At 38.2% G+C, this 21,137-nt stretch overlaps 1 protein-coding gene across 1 annotated transcript in view; it reads right to left on the bottom strand.

The window, feature by feature from the left end:
- Positions 1 to 17,396, bottom strand: part of LOC306881149 (potassium voltage-gated channel subfamily KQT member 3-like) — a gene marked incomplete at both ends in the record, with an annotated part of 37,422 nt that extends 20,026 nt beyond the window's left edge. The window contains one exon of the mRNA XM_079435072.1: positions 17,092 to 17,396. Within this exon, the coding sequence (XP_079291198.1) occupies positions 17,092 to 17,396 (305 nt within the window). The remainder of the gene's footprint in view (positions 1 to 17,091) is intronic.
- Between the last annotated feature and the right edge of the window lie 3,741 nt (positions 17,397 to 21,137).

Raw genomic sequence — 21,137 nt, 5'->3', positions numbered from 1 at the left:
CCCCACAGGTGGGGTAAAATGCCCCCCAGTCTGACAAAGCAATTTGCTTTATACATTTACAGCAAATTTTTAATTTTTAAATACAAATGTCCAACTATTTTTGTTCAACCAACTAGTTAAAATACATTTGATAGAAAAACAAAGGATTTGATGTTCAGAACAGAATAACTACAGTAATTAAGCCATGCCCCCTGAGGGCATTTTACCCCACACACTAAGTTTGAAACAACAAATTGTCATTCTGAAAATATAATATTTTTCTTAGATAACATGTACTTCCTATCTACAGCCCTTATTAATCTCATATCATAAGGGGCGTTTTCCCCACTCTACACTGTCTTCATACTTATTTTGTGAAAAAAAAAATGGAAAATGTAGTTTTTGTAACTCAGCATCATCAAATTAGGTAATATTAAGCTTTTTTTTTCAAGATGCAGGGCTGTATATTATTCAGAAACTTAATGAACTAATGTTTGATTTTAAAGTTTTTGCGCTTATCTTGTATAGCCACTGATGCCTAATGTAGAATCCTAAACTAGGTGTCCTGAAACAAAACTAGAATAAGATTAGAATATGATTTGGCAGAGCTTTTAGCTTAAATATATGGAAGAAACGAACAGATCTAATACAGAACAGATCTAATAAAGAGCTCCAAACAGGAAGGAAGCCCCTGATGGCCTTACATCAAGCCGCTAACTTTTGACCATATTCACTACTTCACCAGTACTTAACAGCAACAAAACTTCTTAGAAAGGTGACGCCACATAAAACTTAGAGCCAGAAAGCAGAATGACTCATGAGCGATCACTGCTGTGCTTTTGAGCAAGGCACCAGGGAGATTGTCCCAGTAATAAATGTTCCGTAAGCTGCTTTGGATAAAAAGGTCTGCTGAACGACCGCTTCTTTCACATGACAAGCAGCATTTCAGACTTATTGCAAGTCATTCTGTCAGAGTAGGCAAAGATTTGGAGCTTGAGGGAATTGGACCTGGTTGCTTGTCCAGTACATTTGGGGACTCTTTTACCCAGACAGACCTGACTCAGGCAGATGTGTGTGTGTGTGTGTGTGTGTGTGTGTGTGTGTGTGTGTGGCAGAGCCGGCGCTCATGGCCTCATTAAACTCAGCAAGATCAATCAGTGGTAGATCATTTTATGCTTCCCTTCAAATGCTTCAAACTAATTCTGTATTCAGCAGGTTACTTTCACCTGTACAGAGAGTACCTACTTCTACTTCTGCTGTTGTAACATCTGCTTATGATCCTTGATGGTCGTTGGGACTTTATGTTTTAAGAGACCCCTTTTAGCCTTTTGACATTTGCATATAATTCACAGACCTGGCCCCACATTCTACCTTTATATGGGTGCTAAATTGCCAATGGTTGCCTCCCCCCCACTGTCAAAAAGATGCTAAACAGATCGATTCTCTGTTCTCTCCATCAGACTTCAAACACATTCCAGAGAACTAAATGACCCTCGATACCAGACACCAACGGCCTGGCTGACCAGTGGACTACCTCCACGATTACAACACACATAACACACACGTATAGAGATATTTCCTTTATTTAGTCTATAATCAATCAGTTACAAATGTATATGGTGTATGCATGTGTTGTTTGTATGTTTCCTTAGTATATTAGCCTAGTTATCACTCGTTATCTGTATTAGTTAAGCTCTAAATGCTCATATTCAGGTATATGAATGTATCTCTGGTTTACTATCTTCTACATGTATCTTTCTTCATATAAAAATGATCTGTTCTTTATTCCTAAAACAGTGATGTACACTATATGATCGTGAAATGCATCATACTAGTTTTACTGTACTGTGAGCAAATCTACAACGATTCTTCACTAGTCATAAAAAATGCAAATGAGGTGTCAAATGGGACAAAGAAACACTTTCCCGCTGAAACTCTGCGCCTTGTTATTGGTCAAACTAACTGAAATGGGTGTTACAGGGAAACCAGATAAAACTACTTCCACACCCAAAAGTTGGTTCTTCTCTTGACTTTCGGTTCCCTGCAGACACACATCTCACCTTGGAAATCACGACTCCCCTTTCGGGGGGAGTCCGAGCTTCTAGCAGTTTTAAGTTCAGTAACTTTGTCGAGTCACTTCGGACCAATCAACCCGTAGCTGGAATGATGAAGCTTTCACTCCTAAAGGAATTCATAAGGAATCTACGCATTATACATGCAACAGGACACTTTACTCAGCACCAACAAAACCAATGCCAGTAACCGCTTGTTAACTATTTAGATGCGTTTCTAGGCTTCGACCCCTTTTAATTAAGGTGATGTGAATCTCTGATGGTTCTTAACAGGTTGTGGTTAGCTGATGTGTAAATACTGTCATTATACTCTCTTGCGCGCGAGCGCTCCCTCTCTCTCCCATGCGCGCTCTCTCTCTCTCTCTCTCTCTCTCCATGCCTTCCGTGCATTGGCATCTATGTTTAATGTGTATGTTTGTATCTAATTAGATGTTGCATGTTCCCCTGTAGTCTAGTTTAATAAACATCCATATGTATTCACACTTGGTTGTCTGTGTCTGCTGCTTACAGAACAAGGTCACTTTAACGTACAGGTTTTGTTACATGCTTTGTGAGCAATGTATCAGTAAGGAAATTATTTTTCGTGGCCAGAGAAATAATTTTCCTTAGAGTCAATAGATGATTAGAACGGTCATGCGGACGAACAAATAATTTTATTGTACTATTGATGCTACAGTTAATTCCTGAAGATGAATATGATTTATAACAACCTGTTATGATTAGTTGATCATATGATCTCACTTAGAGCTAATTCGCAACACTGTATTGATGTGTCTTTAGGAGTTTGCTTTCCGCATTAATTAAACTTTACAGGTTTAGAAAATGTCAACATTTAAAGCATTGGTCTCAAACTCAATTCCTGGACAATTCCTGCACATTTTAGCTCCAACCCAGGCGCGCAGATGGCACTAGGGACGGGGGGGACATGACCCCACCAGATTCATAGTGACCCGATCCGTCCCTCTCACTGTCTCTACGAAAGGCGTCATCTGTAAACAGAGGATTAATCAGGGTTTCCGCTATGTACATTAGCCTAAGGAGTGGCGGCCCGGCCCGAGGTTCCGTTATTTCTTCTTGATAGGTGAATAACGTTGATTTTGCATTGTTTCACACAACTTTTCTATGTTGGCTTTTGCTTGAATATGCATGTGTCATCTTTGCTTGTTTCTGCGATTGTTGTTGCCATGGTTGTGTAAATATGTGTGGATGCGGAGATTTCAAAATGCCCCCCCATTCCCCCCGGTATATAAATGTACATTATACTGTATATAAATTGCGGGCATCAGGGAGCCGCTATTATGCCTGGGCCTGCAATTGAAACTGCTTTTGAATGCACAATCCTTTTTAGTTTCACTTTCACTTTCGAGATTAGCTATGGCACGTACTGTTATACTATGGAGCTGCAGTACTTACCACACATTTTACAAGATTAGATTGTCAGTGGTGCTCAGGATCTGCAAATCATTTGCCATTGTCCTCAATTATCTCTCCTTACTCTGTTTATGTGGTAAGTGAAATTTTATGTACTGTAATGTAACAGGCAACCGTTAGCAATCGTTATTTGTTTTCCGTGCCTTTCTGAATACGGATTCACGCTTCGGGCACACCCCATAACTGCCCCCGCCCCGGTCTTGTGCTGCCTTCACGTGCTATCGGAATTATCGTAAATATGAGTTTCCTAATCGGAAACTGGACGTGAACGGCCTATCAAGTCGTATTCACTATTGTGAAATTCGGAAATAATTTTGATACCAGAGTTTCCGAGTTGGGCGGGTCATAAACTTTAAACATGGTGGAGGGGACACCCATTGCTGCTGTCAGTGCTGTTCTCACAACAACTACATCCCTTTGTCTTGTCGCTAAAGTAGTGTATTTATAGGCTAGATATGAACAATTATTCGAAGCATATTGTATGTTTTATAAGCAGTGAAATAAGCATGTATAGAATTGTCCAATTGATGCCGAAAGTCCAGCACTCTCTTCAATGCTGATGCTGCGGCTATTCTTGTTTGTATGTGTTCCTTCGCTGACATTTTCCACATTTAGTTTTTCTCCCTTAAGAACAAATTTGTCCATTCTGCTTAATTTTACCAAACTAATGGCTGCTGATGGCAATTTGAATAGAATTCTGCCAAAGTGCGAACTTGTAAGTGTTCGTTAAATGCGTAACATTAATTACGTGAGTACATAGGTCTGCTCATGTCTGAAAATAATATATGAAAAACTAAATTATTTTACATAACAAAAACATTATAGTTTATATTTGTTTAGTACATTTTTAAATTAATGTAAAACTGGAAGTTATTTTTTAATTGTGTTCAGCATGGTGGGCCACATTTGGATTCGTGACGGCCCCCTTGCGGCCCGTGGGTTGAGAACCACTGCTTTAAATCCTTGATCTAGAATTTGAATTGAATTGGCCACACCCCACAGCATGCTAAATTTACTGAATTGCAATTCAAAAAATTCAGCACAGCTACACAAAAAATTCATTAGTTTGATAAAACAACTAATTGTTAATAAGTTCATGTTCAGAACTTCAAGTTCTGTTTACAGTTTCCAACATTTACTAAAAAATTATTAATATAATTTAATATATCAAAATTACATAACATTTTCTCACATTTTAAATATTCATTAATATAATCTATAGTTATAAATGATTTATAATATTATAGCTTAGTTATAAAATGTTATAAATAAATTGAAAAAGTTTTTTACCATATAATAATTAATTTGTTGCATTTTATATAGCGCTTTTCTAGGCACTCAAAGCGCTTTACATGGTAAGGGGGTATCTCCTCATCCACCACCAGTGTGCAGCATCCACCTGGATGATGCGACGGCAGCCATATTGCGCCAGAACGCCCACCACACACCAGCTTATTGGTGGAGAGGAGACAGAGTGATGAAGCCAATTAGTGTATGGGGATGATTAGGAGGCCGTGATGGTCAGAGGCCAATGGGCAAATTTGGCCAGGATGCCGGGGTTACGCCCTACTCTTTTTTGAAGGACATCCTGGTATTTTTAATAACCACAGAGAGTCAGGACCTCGGTTTAACGTCTCATCCGAAAGATGGTGCTTTTTACAGTATAGTGTCCCCATCACTATACTGGGGTGTTAGGACCCACACAGACCACAGGGTGAGCACCGCCTGCTGGCCTCATTAACACCTCTTCCAACAGCAACCTAGTTTTCCCAGGAGGTCTCCCATCCAGGTACTGACCAGGCTCAACCCTGCTTAGCTTCAGTGGGCAAACGGTCTTGGGCTGCAGGGTGATATGGCTGATAATAAAATTCAATGTTGTTTTGACACCACTGCCTTTCCCATATATTTTATGTTCCACAAAAGAAAGTAAGTCATGAAGTTTTACAATGATTTGAGGGTGATCAGATAAATGATAACAGATTTTTTTTTTTTTTGGAGGGGGCGGGGGTGAACTATCACTTTAATGTGTGATTCATATTAGAAAATGAATATATTATTAAAATAAACTAATTAATTTATTTGAATTTCATTTAATTTTACTTGTATTTCAATTTAAATCCAGCTGTGAGTACTGCACTACAAACAATATCCATTTAACCATTTTGCAATAAATGATACACTTATCATATTAGGCTAAAGACTTTATCAGCAAATTGCCATTTAATTCTTGGCCTCTTTTATGGGAAATTTCTCACTAATGAAAACAGACTATAGACATAACATGACATGAGGACTGGAATATGTGAGTGGAGCAAAACACAAAAAAATGCACCTCACTTCAGGCAACATTTACTCTACACTACTCACATATTATAGTGAGAATCTGTCTCCAGGAGAAAGCTATGTTTGCTTACAAACCAAATTACTTGTAAAAGCCACAATTCAATCTTACAACTGGAGTCTATTTGGTTGTTGCAAAGAATTATTGTTATGCACACCTTTTTGTGGATTATTTTCTCTTTTATTTATAGGTTCAGAAGATAGAAGGACGTTAAACCATAGGAAGAAAGGTAGGGAATGCGAATAAGAAATGTTAGATTCAAACTCAAGCTGCCCAGATAAGCACCATGTCCCATGAGCTAACCACCTTCTCCAGCATCTTTAATTCAGTTTGACAAACAAGTTTGCTAAGCAAAAAGAAGAACACATTATTTTGTTGGCACATATCTGAACACACACACACACACACACACACACACATACATACAGAGGGGTTTCCCACTCTGACAGCACGCCATTTCCATTCTCACTCAGTAACACAACAACCTGCTGTGATAAAATTATCTGTGAATTACAGAACCGCAGAGAGCGCACACACACAACACGTGCGCTCACACAAACATATTTACACCTCCACATTGTGAGTGTGTGTGTTAAAGAAAGAGACAGAGTACACTGGCCTGTACATATATGACATAACTCGATTTTCTCTCACTTTGAGAAACAAATCCTTTAACATTTTATCTGACTGTGAAGGTCACACTCACACACATGCACACACACACTTGCAGAGGAGGCCAACTAGAGGTGAGGAATCACCATGTGGCCTCAGAATGCTGGGTAATGCAGTTTAGGGAGGAAGAGACTTTGCACCTTCTGAAAATGTGTGAGGTGATACTGCCATTAGTGTTTCCAGTTTTATCCCACTGTAAAACTGCTGCTTAGGCAAAAGGAAACTGAAGTCCCTAAATTACCTGTTGCAAATGTAAGAAAACAAATTTTTCTATAAATTGAGCTCATTATGCTTAGCTGATCTGAAGATAGAACCAGCTAGAATAGCACAGAAATGTCCAGTAATTAACCAAAAGACCTTAGCAACGCCTAGAAACTACCTAAAACATCCTAGCAACCAGCTAAAATACCCTAGAAAGCTCTAGTAACCAATCAAAAACCCTACCAATGCCTATTTATGATCTATCTATGATAAATAAAAGAATATAGCTTGATATTTATGCATTTTAAAAGATATGGCAGATAACTACTTTTAAAAGGTGCAGTATGTAATACTGACAGCAGTTGAAATGGGTACTGCAGGCCAAATTCAAAATATTGGAGAGAGCTTTTTCTCCCGCCTGCTTAGGTTGCCAGATTGAGGACACACCACAAAGTGCAATTAACAATGGAAAGTGAGAAGCCTTAAACTGTAAGTTGATGAGTTTTATTCATCCGCATTTTAATATGGCTCTGGTAACGGAGCTTTTTATTTGGATGCCGAGGATTTTAGGTTGGGTAGAATCTGTGATCTCTGGCCCAATTCGTTTGCTGGCTTCCATGGCTGCAAAACGCTGTATTTTCCACCAACTGGCAACCCAGGGTGTCAAACTCATATTGGGTAAATTGGCAGTAGGCGAAAACACACAGACCAAAACAAAAATGGACATTCCGATACGGAACTCACATTTCAAAGTAGAATAACTGACTGTAGTGTTGTTTTACAGAGAAACAAGTAGGCCTATGTGAACTAACATGTTCCCTAAATATCTGCAAACATATTATAGTATTTTTATGCTTTAGTACAGTCAAAAAAAAGCATACTTCACTTTAACTGTAGTAGTAAATTATGAGCAGATTGAGAAGTTTTAGAAGTAGGGTACAACGGGTCTAAAGGCGCCCTGGGGTAAAAGTCGCCTTTGGTATTATTTTCCTCTAAACCACTAGATGGCACAAAAACGTGGCATAGCGCTTTCCAAAACATTCGATTTTCAAGATGCACGTGTATATTTGTCTGATCTTTGATGCGATCACTTGCAGCAGCGCAAAGTTGATTCTGTGCTTACATGATCTAATATTTTATGGGTTTTTTTAATAAATTTTTGTGCAAATCCGATTATATTTAAATAGTCTGAACAGCAACAAACTACATGAAATCGGATTTATGCAAATCTGTTTCGAGCTACATTCGTATGTGGTTTGGAATCCTATTCAAATCGCATAACTGGAAATCCGTTTTGGTCTGACCGGTCAGATCGGATTTAGTCTAGCTTTTTCACGTCCTCACGCCATGTAAAACGTGAACACGTCAGACGTATTTGCAGAAAACATGCAGAACACCTTTAGAGAAACAAGCTTGTTGTTGTTGGGAAGTGCAATTTAAGCTGAAAAAAACTATATACTGTTAGTATACGTACCTCTTTGTGTTTTGAATGTAGCGGAGACAAAAAAAAAACAAAGCAAAGTAGTGGAGACGGCAGCACTGAATAAAGCCGCACATTCAAGCTTGCTGCGTTTCTGCCGCTGACTCACAAGACAAAATATAATACTAGCCTACAGTGCAACCGCAACGGTAAGACAACATCTGTATAGCAAACTGTATTGCTGTTACTGTTGATTTTAACGTAGGCATAACAACGCAATGACATTACCATAGAAACCAATGCACATTCAGTAAAACGACACAAATTGGATATGAACAGTTGCGATATGCTGTGTGGACAGTCAGTTATTCAAATCAGATTCCATCCGGATATGCACAAAATCGGATTTGGGCTGACAGTCTGAACAAGGCTAAAGCTTTCCCGCCACGGATGGAATATTCTGACTTTCCATGTTTTCACTGTTATATGGTAGAGGACGCTATTACACATCTTCTGAAAGAATATTGAATATTGAATAATGTTACGTTACCAAATGAAATGTCGATGGACTCGATCTAACGTTACTCCATCTGTGTTTTGATCATTGTTCTGAATCCGATCCAGACGTAGTCTTTTACAATTTTTTCAGCTTTTTGTTCAAAATGTTGCTTTGCCCACATCCAAGTGATGATAAAAAGAAAGCACAAAGAACAAAATGTTTTTGTTCATTCATTTGTTTAAAAGCAGAGGCTCGGTTCTTTCTTTTGACGTATTGAATGTTCAGATATTCATACAACAAAGTATTCTGGGGGCCATGAAAATTTTGTGAAAATGATAAAAAAAATTCTGGTGGTGGCTGGGAACTTAAAAAAAAAAAAACACTGGTGTGGAAAGAGGTAAAAATACATAAATATCAGATACTTTTTTATATAATTATAGACATATTAATGTATCTGAGTAAAATTGCGCTAAAGAAAGAATTTTTGTTTTCAAATTAATTTGGAGACTGTTCCTTTAAACATACATTTGTTCTAATTATGGATAATGGCTGGATCAATGGAGAGAATGGATTAGGTGGGATCACCTCTGTGTGGAATAGGAGTGGACGGGTCTGTTTGCTGTAGAAAGCTGTGAATCAACATTAATCAGCAGTGAAACTGGAAAGACACTGAGCTCCCCTCTGAACCAGTCACAACCTCCCCCACATGCCCTCTTTCTCTTTATGGGTTGAAGGTCACACAGTCATCACCACCAGGTCAGGACAAACCCTGGACACTATCCTAGATGTCCAACTGACCTTCAGTTATCGTTGCATTGCGGCAGCCACCCACTACTAGACTGGTTTACTGCAACTCACTCGTGATTGGCCCTCTTGAATCCATCCAGCATGTTATTTTATTAGTCATTCAGCTGACACTTTCTTACCCAAAGCAACTTTACAATATATTTATGACAGGAACCGCCCGCCCAGAGCAACCCTGGGTGAAGTGCTTTACTCAAGGGCGAAATAGTGATGGAGGATCCCAGTAGCTGTCCACTTTATGAATCATTACGTCAACCTTCAGATTACTAGCTCAGATCTTTAACCATTAAGCTGCTAACACCTTCCCATTTGGAAATGCTGCAGCTTGTCATATTCAACCTCCATAAATTCTCACGTTATGTATTTGCTGAGCTCCCTGTGTTAGTGTGATTTAGCTAACAGTATCAAATTCCACTTAGAGTTTCTAGCCAAGAGTGCAGTCAGTGGCCTTGGCCCCTGTTACCCACAAGCTATAATCAGACCCTACAACTCAGTCCGGCTGAAGGTTTTGACTTCATATATCCAAGGTAACATAAGAGCGTGGTTTCATTTAATCATCATTGCCCTGACTTATGTAATCTGCTTCAACCATTATTCATATATGACCTAACACCTTTCCAAAACTCATTTAAGGAAGCACATGGGAAGTTTAATTAACCCAGCGACTCTTCACAACACTAACGTCACCGTCTTAATCTTCTGAGTAAATCAGCCTTATGCGTCAAGCTGACATCTTATACAAGATAAATCTCCAATCTTCTGTGTGTTCAAGAAAAGCTGGATGTTCTATCTTGAGATATAGATCAAGGAATTTCTGAGATAAGCTTTAAAATTCCCTGTTGTACGTTGGTGGTCACTAATCAATAGCCAAAGGCAAAGTGAGAACTCAATGCTGAAAATCAGACATATCCTGTCAAATTTTAAAGAACATAAGACATAAGAAATCCAAACCCTCTTTTTTACTGAGCTAAGCTCCTCTGCTGATCCCATCCCACCATTACTATATCAACCTATTGATGAGGCATTTACAAACCCTATTCTTTTCTCTTTTATTCACTTCACAACTCCCCAACACATTTTGACTTTGACCTGTCAGAGACAACTTGGCTTTGGCAATTTCAGTTTAAAGATGCCAGACAGAGACATAAAAAGTGTGCTGGTTCGATATATTTTTCTCATTTCAGCCGATAGTCCACAAGCAGCCCATCGCTATGGGAACAACTGGGGCAATTATCTAGAGGAAGTTACAAATAGTTGGCTCACCCATCCAACAATACAGCTAATTATGCCTCTAGAGGTGCAGCCTGAAAATCAAATGATTAATTATTGAAAATATATATTACTATATCAAAGGTAAATCATCGTTTTATATATATATATATATATATATATATATATATTAGGGGTGGCACGGTACACAGATGTCATGGTTTGGTATGTACCTTGGTTCAGGGGTCACGGATCGATACGATTTCGGTACAACAGAAAAAAAAGAAATCTACTATGCTCGGTTTCTTTTCATTTATTTTGAACAGACAGTAGTGCAAATTACAATTTTTTTCCACCTAGATGTGAAAATACTAAATATTATTACATGTTATATATATGAAATCTGTTTTGTTTTCATTGTGAGTGTACACAAATAAAAGCAGACCTTTATACAGTGATTATTAATAAAAACAATAAGTGTTTAAAGTTGATTCTGCTGGTATAAGAAAACAGCTGAAGTGATCACACACACACACAAAAAAACATACATCAGTTCCAGCATTGCTAACTTGACAGCGCAGTTGGTACTTTATCAAAATAAAATACAGTTGTAATATTGAATAACCATTGATGGACTGTACAGAGATCGATTTAAGAAACCCTCGTTGATACAGAAACACCTGTGCGAGTGTTTTCCCTGAATATCCAAATGATTGCAAACGTGACATTGTTTTTAAAAGTTAAACAAAAAAAGGTAATATTAAGTGAACATTTTACATTTTAAATGTAGCCTACATTTTAAAAACAATATTGTCAAAGTATTGTTTGTTATATTTTACAATGAAATAATAACAGTTCCAATTAAATCTGCGGTTTTGAATGACTCGGAGAGTCAGTGATTAATAACCCATTCATAACTACAGCTATTTGCTTCCTTACTGAATGAATGAATGAATGACGTGACGCCTCGCTAATTAAGACGGTGACTTACCGCCACCTACTGGCGATTTTAGTTTTAAATCTACAAGTATCACATCGTTTTGCCATCATTTATTGCTTTATTTATTGTATTAATAATACACTTAATGGAATGGTAAGAATATGACATAAAACATGACATACAATTAATAAGAAAAAACATTGCCTAAGGGTAAAAAATGCACCTGTTAATCAAGTTAAGGTGGTAAATATTGTGTCTGTGGTCTAAGTGGGGGTAGTCAGAAACATGTTAAATGCAATGCCCCAGGGGGTACGCCACTGCAAAAAGTTTGAGAACCACTGTTTTAAAGTATACTCCTTTGTCAGTCTCTGAGAGACTCGTTCAGAATCAGCACATGGTCACTGTCTAGTGGGCTTTGTTTTCAAGCGCGCAACTCATGGTTAAGGCTAGAAGGGATAGGTATGGCGCTACATGGCATTCGCTGTTCTTCTGCTGGCGGCTATCAAACAGCGTTGCATTACTGCGGGAGCCCCCTTCTGGATTATGGAGGACGAGAAATGACTTAAGTATAAATAAGTAAATAAATAAATAAATGTAGAAATACATAATTAAATACATGAAGAAATGAAGAAATGAATATAGAAATACATAAATAAATAAATAAATAAATGCTGAAATAAATAAATGTTGAAATACATAAATAAATAAATAATTAAATGCTGACATAAATAAATGCACATGTGCATAAATTAATTAATAAATTATTTTGTCAAAAGTGTCATTTTTAATTGTACTATTTTTGTACCATTTGTGTTACACTACATTTATTTCTGCATTTTTATTTCTGCATTTCTACATTTATTAATTTATGTATTTCTGTGTCCGTATGTTAATAAAGTAGGCGGTCCTAACCTCTCTCAATGCTGGATTGGTTAAACAGGATCGTTATCGTTACGGCTGTGCTACTAAGTGATGTAGATCATGCACCACGCGACTACCTTCTGTTTCGTTTGGAACGTGTAGTCGATGAATTAGTTTTCAGCTCAGTGCTGATATCTAGACCTTGATCCAGCTGTGTTCGCCGGTCTGCAAATTACGCGCGTCTAATCGCGCACTTGTATGGGTGCTGGGAGCGGTCAAAATGGATGTGAAGACGCTGTCACAACGGCATCATAACACCAACCCTACACCTAAACCTACCCCTTAAAGGAAACTTTCAGCTACAGGTGCATCTCAATAAATTAGAATGTCGTGGAAAAGTTCATGTATTTCAGTAATTCAACTCAAATTGAGAAACTGAAGACTGAAGTAGTTTAAGTCTTTGGTTCTTTTAATTGTGATTTAGGCTCACATTTAACAAAAACCCACCAATTCACTATCTCAACAAATTAGAATACTTCATAAGACCAATAAAAAAATCATTTTTAGTGAATTGTTGGCCTTCTGGAAAGTATGTTCATTTACTGTATATGTACTCAATACTTGGTAGGGGCTCCTTTTGCTTTAATTACTGCCTCATTTCGGCGTGGCATGGAGTTGATCAGTTTATGGCACTGCTCAGGTGGTATGGAAGCCCAGGTTGCTTTGATAGCGGCCTTCAGGTCATCTGCATTGTTGGGTCTGGTGTCTCATCTTCCTCTTGACAATACCCCATAGATTCTCTAAGGGGTTCAGGTCAGGCGGGTTTGCTGGCCAATCAAGCACAGTAACACCATGGTCATTGAACCAGCCTTTGGTACCTTTGGCAGTGTGGGCAGGTGCCAAGTCCTGCTGGAAAATGAAATCAGCATCTTCTTAAAGCTTGTCAGCAGAAGGAAGCATGAAGTGCTCTAAAATTTCCTGGTAGATGGCTGCGTTGACTGTGGACTTCAGAAAACACAGTGGACCAACACCAGCAGATGACATGGCAGCCCAAATCATCACTGACTGTGGAAACTTCACACTGGACTTCAAGCAACATGGATTCTGTGCCTCTCCACTCTTCCTCCAGACTCTGGGACCTTGATTTCCAAATTAAATGCAACATTTATTTTCATCTGAAAAGAGGACTTTGGACCACTGAGCAACAGTCCAGTTCTTTTCTCCACAGCCCAGGTAAGATGCTTCTGACGTTGTCTCTGGTTCAGAAGTGGCTTGGTAGCCCTTTTCCTGAAGACGTCTGAGCGTGGTGACTCTTGATGCACTGACTCCAGCTTCAGTCCACTCCTTGTGAAGCTCTCCCAAGCATTTGAATCAGCTTTGCTTGACAGTATTCTCAAGCTTGCGGTCATCCCTGTTGTTTGTGCACCTTTTCCTACCCAAATTCTTCCTTCCAGTCAACTCTGCATTTAATATGCTTTGATACAGCACTCTGTAAACAGCCACACCTTTCAGTAATGACCCTCTGTGACTTACCCTCTTTGTGGAGGGCGTAAATGTTCGTCTTCTGGATCATTGCCAAGTCAGCAGTCAACCATTATTGTGGTTTCAAAGAACAAGAGATACTCTGAATTTATACTGTAGGGATGGTCATTTATTGAAACTCAAATATAAATATTCTAATATTTTAAGATACAGATTTTTGACTTTCATGAGCTGTAAGGTCTAATCATCAAAATTAAAACAAAAAAACTTTTGAAATGTTTTACTTTACATGTAATGAATCTAAAATATATGAAAGTTTCACTTTTTGAAATAACTTACAAGAAAAAATTAACTTTTTCACGACATTCTAATTTATTGAGATGCACCTGTATTTCAGATTTTGATGCTTTGATTTTCGTACTGAAGTTGCGCATGCGCTGTGAGGGAGAAACAACACCGGACTTTTACTGAGTCGAACTTGCGAAGTCGGAACTATCAAGGACGCAAGTCCGAACTTTGCGTAGTTGGTATTGAGAAAGAAGCTCGTGTATTTTCAAGACGCGGCTGGCTTGACCGCAGTTAATAAAGTTAGGCTAACTAGGCTAATTGTTATCTGGTGTTAATTCCTAACAGAAACGGTCTTCTGACTGGTTTGCCTAATTGACCAATCCTGCATTGAGAGAGGTTAGGACCGCCTACCTTATTAACATACAGACACAGAAATAAATAAATGTAGAAATACATGAATAAATGTAGTTTAACACAAAAGTACAAAAATAGTACAATTAAAAATTACACTTTTGACAAAATAATTTATGCATATCAGCATTTAATTATTTATATATTTCTTCATTTATTTATTTATGTATTTCTATATTTATTTCTTCATTTATTCATGTATTTAATTATGTATTTCTACATTTATTTATTTCTGCATTTATTCATTTATACTTAAGTCATTTCTTGTCCTCCATACTGGATTGGGGGTGAATTGCCTGTATTCGTCGTAAGGCCTCATGCAAACCGAGATGTCCGTACCGTGACGGTTCGAATACGTGCCACCCCCAATATATATATATATATATATATATATATATATATATATATATATATATATATGTGTGTGTGAAAGTTATTTCATTATGTAGTATATGATTATAGTGTGTCCACTCTCTTATAACTTGTAGTTGTGTATAGTTTTAAATATTCTAACTTCCAGATTTTAATTACATAGTGTGTGTGTGTGTATATATCTTTGATTATTTCATTATGATTTATATATTTATAGTATATAGTACATAAAAGAAAATATTTTTGTCATGTTTTTCATGTATTTTTATATATTGTGTATCTTTTGTGTATATATTTATTATGAAGTTTTAGGTTTTAGTTTAATTAAAAAACGTGACAATACATACTGTATACTATATACTATAAATCTATACTACACAATGAAATGAGTCAAATATACACACACATGACATACATACTGTGTATATATATATATATATATATATATATAATATTTGTACTACACATTTTACGCAGAGAAATAAGATTTGAATACTTATTCCAAAACTTATTTTATTGCATAATTTATGTTTATTGCACACCATATGCAATTTTTTTATTAATTTTGCACTATTTTTGTTTTCTTTTATTATTGCTGCAGATGTTTTTATTTTGCTCCACAGAGACTATACTAGTAATGCTGGAATTAACAAAAGCATCAATTAAACTTGTTTGTTTCAAAAGCATCAATTAAACAACAATAAATAGGGAAGTCCTATGTTTAACAACTTAATTGAAGCCTTCCTCTAGATCCACTGCTATAGTAGGGTGGAGGCAAGCTGAATTATTAACTGCAAATTGCTCCCAAATACACACATCCAGACACACAAACCACACACACATGCCACAACACTTTTCAGCACATAAAGAGTTTTTTTAATCAATTATTCACATTAATATGGTGTGGACTAACCTCACATGATACAAAAGGCCTGGTTAAAAGCCCCAGTCAGATACAGTCTGAGAAACCACACACACTGGGGAAAAGCTGTGCTGAGTTGCAGATACTGTATGATCCACATCCTGCATGAGGCATTAAGCGCAATGGACAGAAAATGGGCCATGAATAATGTGTGTTTGTGTGTGTGTAGGCTACAGAGGTTAAGTGTCCAGCTTGGGGCTTCATCTGCACTCTAATGCCTGACAAAGAACAATTTATACTTAAACAGCATTAACATGTATTCTTGCCTTTCTAAGATAATAGTCACTTATGTGTTGTATGTGCTGTATAATCTCTCCACCAGTACTGATATCAGGACCACGGACAGCTTCACAGACCAGGGGCACTTTGTCAAGGCTGGACCTCTTTGCTTCAGTGTAGCACACAGCGTTCTTATCTCAGCGCCACAACGATCACAGACAGTATCTCAGGCTCTACAGTGAGCGTATGGCACTGTTATACGACCACAAACGGCTGCTAGACAGCTATAAGTGCTTTGATTTCTGGTCACTCGGCTCTGGCACAGCAGCTGGAGGCCCTGCTCTGTTTCAGCACCATGGAGAGCTCAGGCACAAATTAGAACACATTATACACTTCAAAGTGCTCAATGCAAAAGCACAAAACTCAGAACAACTGTTTTCCTTCTCATGAAAAAGGCAAGCTATCATTCTCTACACGACTGTAAATATACATAAATGTGGACATAACTATCCACATTTATGATATTGCGTAAAATGTGTAGTACATTTATAAGCCTATTTATGATAGGCTGCAACTATCATAAACATTAAAGAGAACCTCAATATTCATATTAGTGTTCAATCAGAATGGATTTTTCCAATGAATGACTCTTAGACTTCGACATTTGCTCCTTTAATCTTGAGTATTTGGTTACTTGTTTGTATACAACAATTCCAGCCAGGATTCAGTAAACACAAATAGGATTTCCATATCTTTGCATTTCATTTCCTCTCTTTTTTGGGTTCACTTATCAGTTATTATTAATCTTAGGGAGCTTTATGGGACTGCATTCTCTGTAAAGCTGCCGCTGGAACAATGAAAGGGGCCGTGCAAATAAATTGGATTGAATTTAATTGTTGTAATTTGTAATTATTGTTCCCTATGTGTGTGGGCGCTTCTGGGTGTGAAATGCATCTGGGTTCACTTACACAAACGCATGGTAGAGCAGCGCCCATCCTCGTGGTCTCTCGAGCGCATCGTAGATGAGGTTCTGAATCCGTCGCTTCCTGATATTATTCCTCTTCACGGGACGTGTGTAGCCCAGGGGCGTCTTAGCGAGCAGACCGATGTTCTGCGAGCCCCGTTTAAAGTCCGGTTCCCTGCCCGAGCCGACGAGCAGCAGCGCACCGTCCCGTTCCTGCCCCGCGCACTGCTCCAGGTCTGCGGCCAGCGCGCTCTTCCGCTCGCGTGAGTCCTCGGCACCGTTAGTGGCATTTCTGGACCTGATTCCCATGTTCACTGCTCTCGAGCCTCGGCGCCGCGCGTGTGGAAGTCCGGGATGGGGCGCATGCCATGATCCGGACAGGGAAAGCGCGAGCTCCTCAGTGGGTCATTTAAGGACCTCGTTCAGGAAGGGAGGCGCGAGGATGGGCTGTGGATTGAAAAAAACATTCAAATCTATCAATAGCACGCGCGCTCTCATACATGACGTTCGGTTGCCGGAACGGTTCTCGAATGTGCATCCCGATGTGAACGGAACAGCATACAAACACAGTATTTAATGCACTACCATTCACCAACGCAACACCACGACCGAATATACAGAGGGAAACAAACGAGTATTCCGATTCACGAGTCGGTTCTTCTAAGTGAATCTAAAAGATAAAGCGCGACCACTGTGATCCGATTCCCGAATGACTCTTGTGAGCCGATTCTAAAAAGAATCAAATAAATACTTAAATGACTTTTGCCACGTCGGATTGGAAATTAAACAATAACCGTTAATGTGTTATATTGTAATTATTGTCGGCATATGCCAACTTGTAGTTAATATAGGCTACTCAAAATGATTTATGTAATCGATATTTTGTTTTAGAAATAAGTAGCCTAATTAATGCATAAGATGTTAACATTTTTATTTTTGTTTAGTACTTTATATAGTAGTCTATACAACGACATAAAAGTATGTAAAAAGTCATTAAAAAGTCGATGTTATGTACATTAATTTTTTCAGGAATTGTTATAATGTTCTATTAAAATCTATAATGGTTTCATCATTTGAGACTGCTGAAGGCATTATGCAATAAGATTTCACTCTTTAGTGTCTTCCGCGAGAATAGGCTACTAATGGAACCGCAAACGAATCGAAATCAAAACGCGAATCGTTTAATTCATTACGATTCCCATATCTAATCGCAAACGCCTGGTTAAATGGAAAAATGTGCGGTTAGAAATGTCGATGGGCTCAACAGCGCTGAAAAAGAGCATCTGGTTCATCCGCAACAACGCCGTGCAACAATTGCATCGCCTCGTCTCGGCGAGTCGCGCCTGCAAACCTGTACCGGGATGAGCAACACACACGATGTCTGAAAGCATAAATATAACGGCGGTTCTGCTGTCAGCTGTACACACACAAACGCACACGGAGCTGCCTTACCGTATTCTCCGCGCGACCGCATGATTGCTGATTCGAATTGTTCTCGCGCTGCCGTTGCTCGTTGAGATGAGGGAGGAGGCTTCAGACACAGGCGCGAGACAGAGAGCTTGTGTGCACGTGACACACTACTGACATAGCATCTCTGAGCCTCGACAACGCAATAGTGTGCATGCCATCGCAACCTAAAACCACCAAGAGGCTGCTGAAGATGCTTTCACATGAATCATACGGCGGAAGATAGCACACCCGAATTCCTCCCGAGTGGATTGCTGGTAATCTTAACCTAAACAGAGTCACAAAGTGCACATCAAAGATCACACTTGTGTTTCCACAGCAGTGGTTTTCAATGGTCCTGGAGGAGCATTGCATGTTTTGGATGTCTCTCTTATATGACACACACCCAGTTCAGATCTTGGAGGATCTACAAATGAACAATGACATAATTTAGGTGTGTTATATAAGTGATTATATGTATTAGTCTCTGCTACATATTATCCAAGAAGCAGAAGGTCAAATGGGTGTCCAAATATTCATTATTTATTGTGAACAATACCCCGATGATCTACTGCATCCGCTGAGATTCTGTACCAGTCCATAAATCCAGGGGATCTGAAAAGCATCAGATTAAAAATGAGAAAGTGTCCGGAAAAATGTAAGAGTGGCTCTTTTGCATAATAGTACAGTTTTATCTTAGGGTCCTCTTCAATAGTTTTTGTATGAAAAACACAAACAAACAAAATACATGATGACATTTCAATTGACATACAGTGTTGGCCACCACTATATGTCAATTGAAATGTCATCATGTATTTTGTTTGTTTAAGTCAGTTATTTCTATATTTTGCTGTATGTGTCAGTAGAAAATATCAGTTTACATTTCCAAACATTCATATTGCCATTAATTGTAATAATTCAGTGAGATTTTGCACAAGGAGTCTGACAACAGCCAGTGCTCCACACAGAGATCTGGGGCCTCATTTATAAAGCGTGCGTACGCACAGGTTTGATCTTAGAGTGCGTGTCATCTTAAAATCCACGCCAACGCTCATATTTGTAAAAACTGGCTCTGACGTGGAAAAGTGCTTAGCGTCATGTCAGGGTCTGAGCAGACGTAGGCTACGCACTTTTTCTTGTCGGAGTAGAGCAGGTTTTTGAAAATGTAAGCTGTGGTGGTGATTTTTTATATGTTAATGACATTAATTAGGAGTCGTTTACAAGGCAGAGAGCTGAAACCATTCATTTGCGTGCAAGTTCAAGATCATTTGCGATTCAGATTTCACATCTGAAAGAGACGCGTATACGCGTGTTTTCTGTTCGTACGTTTATTATATGAATCACACGTACGCTTGGTCGAGAGATGATCATAAGATCAAATTTAGGATGGTTTCTGCGCAACATTTTATAAATGAGGCCCCTGATCTCATCATCATCAGTCTGTCTGGAATGACATGAAGAAACAGAACAAACTGAGACTAGTTTCCTGACTAAATCCAGAACAACTGTGGCAACGTCTCCAAGATGCTTCAAGAAACCTTCCTGCAAAGCTACCTGAGACACAATCCGCAAGTGCACCTGCAAAAGCTGCTTTAAATATAAAGGATGGTCACACCAAATGTTCATTTAATTTAGTTAATTGATAAAGAAAATCTATTTATGACATTATTATTTGACAGCATCCTCATTTTACAGCATTTTTACACAAGTGACTAAAACTTTTAACAGTATTGTAGCTTTGAAGGTATGCATAAAAATAGTTTTAAGGATTTAACTTCATTTTTTTTTAACTGATATACCAACCAACTCAAGTACTATGTTTTAAACTTTTGTAATATACTGACAATCACCAAAAAACACAGGTGGTAATGAGAAAACCATATGAAGATCCAAGCTTACCAAAAGTTGCTTTTCCACAAGCTGAGGTTAAAGGGTTACTCCAGCACGAAAATGAACAAAATTTTCATAATTTAATACCAACATATTGAAGGTACACACAGTGTCATGCACACAAATACTAAGCACCATAATGGTAAAAAAAAACTTGACACTAAAATAATGCAATAAACATTAATTTATCAACATAAAGTATGACATATAATCCTAATGTACATAGCTGATAAGAAAAAAAAACTAATAAGAAACAGTTATTTTAATGAAAGTTCTTAAATCACGGAGAATGTCAATTATATGACTAGCTCTTTTTCACTTTCAAAAACTTGTACGTGTTGTCAGTTTGAAATGATAAAAACTAAGAACTCTATACAAACCCTCAGTGCAGGAACAGCGCATAAGTCTACACTCAGCATCAGATGGTTGCAGTGACATGAATCTCTCTCTCATTGCTTTGCTGTGTAAATTTCTCCTCTCACCCAGCATCTCCTGTTCCAGAAACCCTCTCTAATTTCTGCTCAATCTGTCTCATACTGACAGACTGGAATCTGCAGACGCCTTGTATTTGTGCACATAAAGAATGAGAGGGAAAAATATATAGAAATACAATTCAAGGACAGCACGCCTTCACTACATGCCAACATATTGTATGAGGTAAAATGAGTGGTAAATCTGCCTCTTCAACTTGTCTCTTTTTATCCCATTCACACT

Source organism: Barbus barbus (genome assembly GCF_936440315.1).
Source record: "Barbus barbus genome assembly, chromosome: 15".
NCBI classification, from domain to species: Eukaryota; Metazoa; Chordata; class Actinopteri; order Cypriniformes; family Cyprinidae; genus Barbus; species Barbus barbus.
The sequence above is the reverse complement of the archived record's forward strand: the minus strand, read 5'-3'. Positions and strand labels throughout refer to the sequence as shown.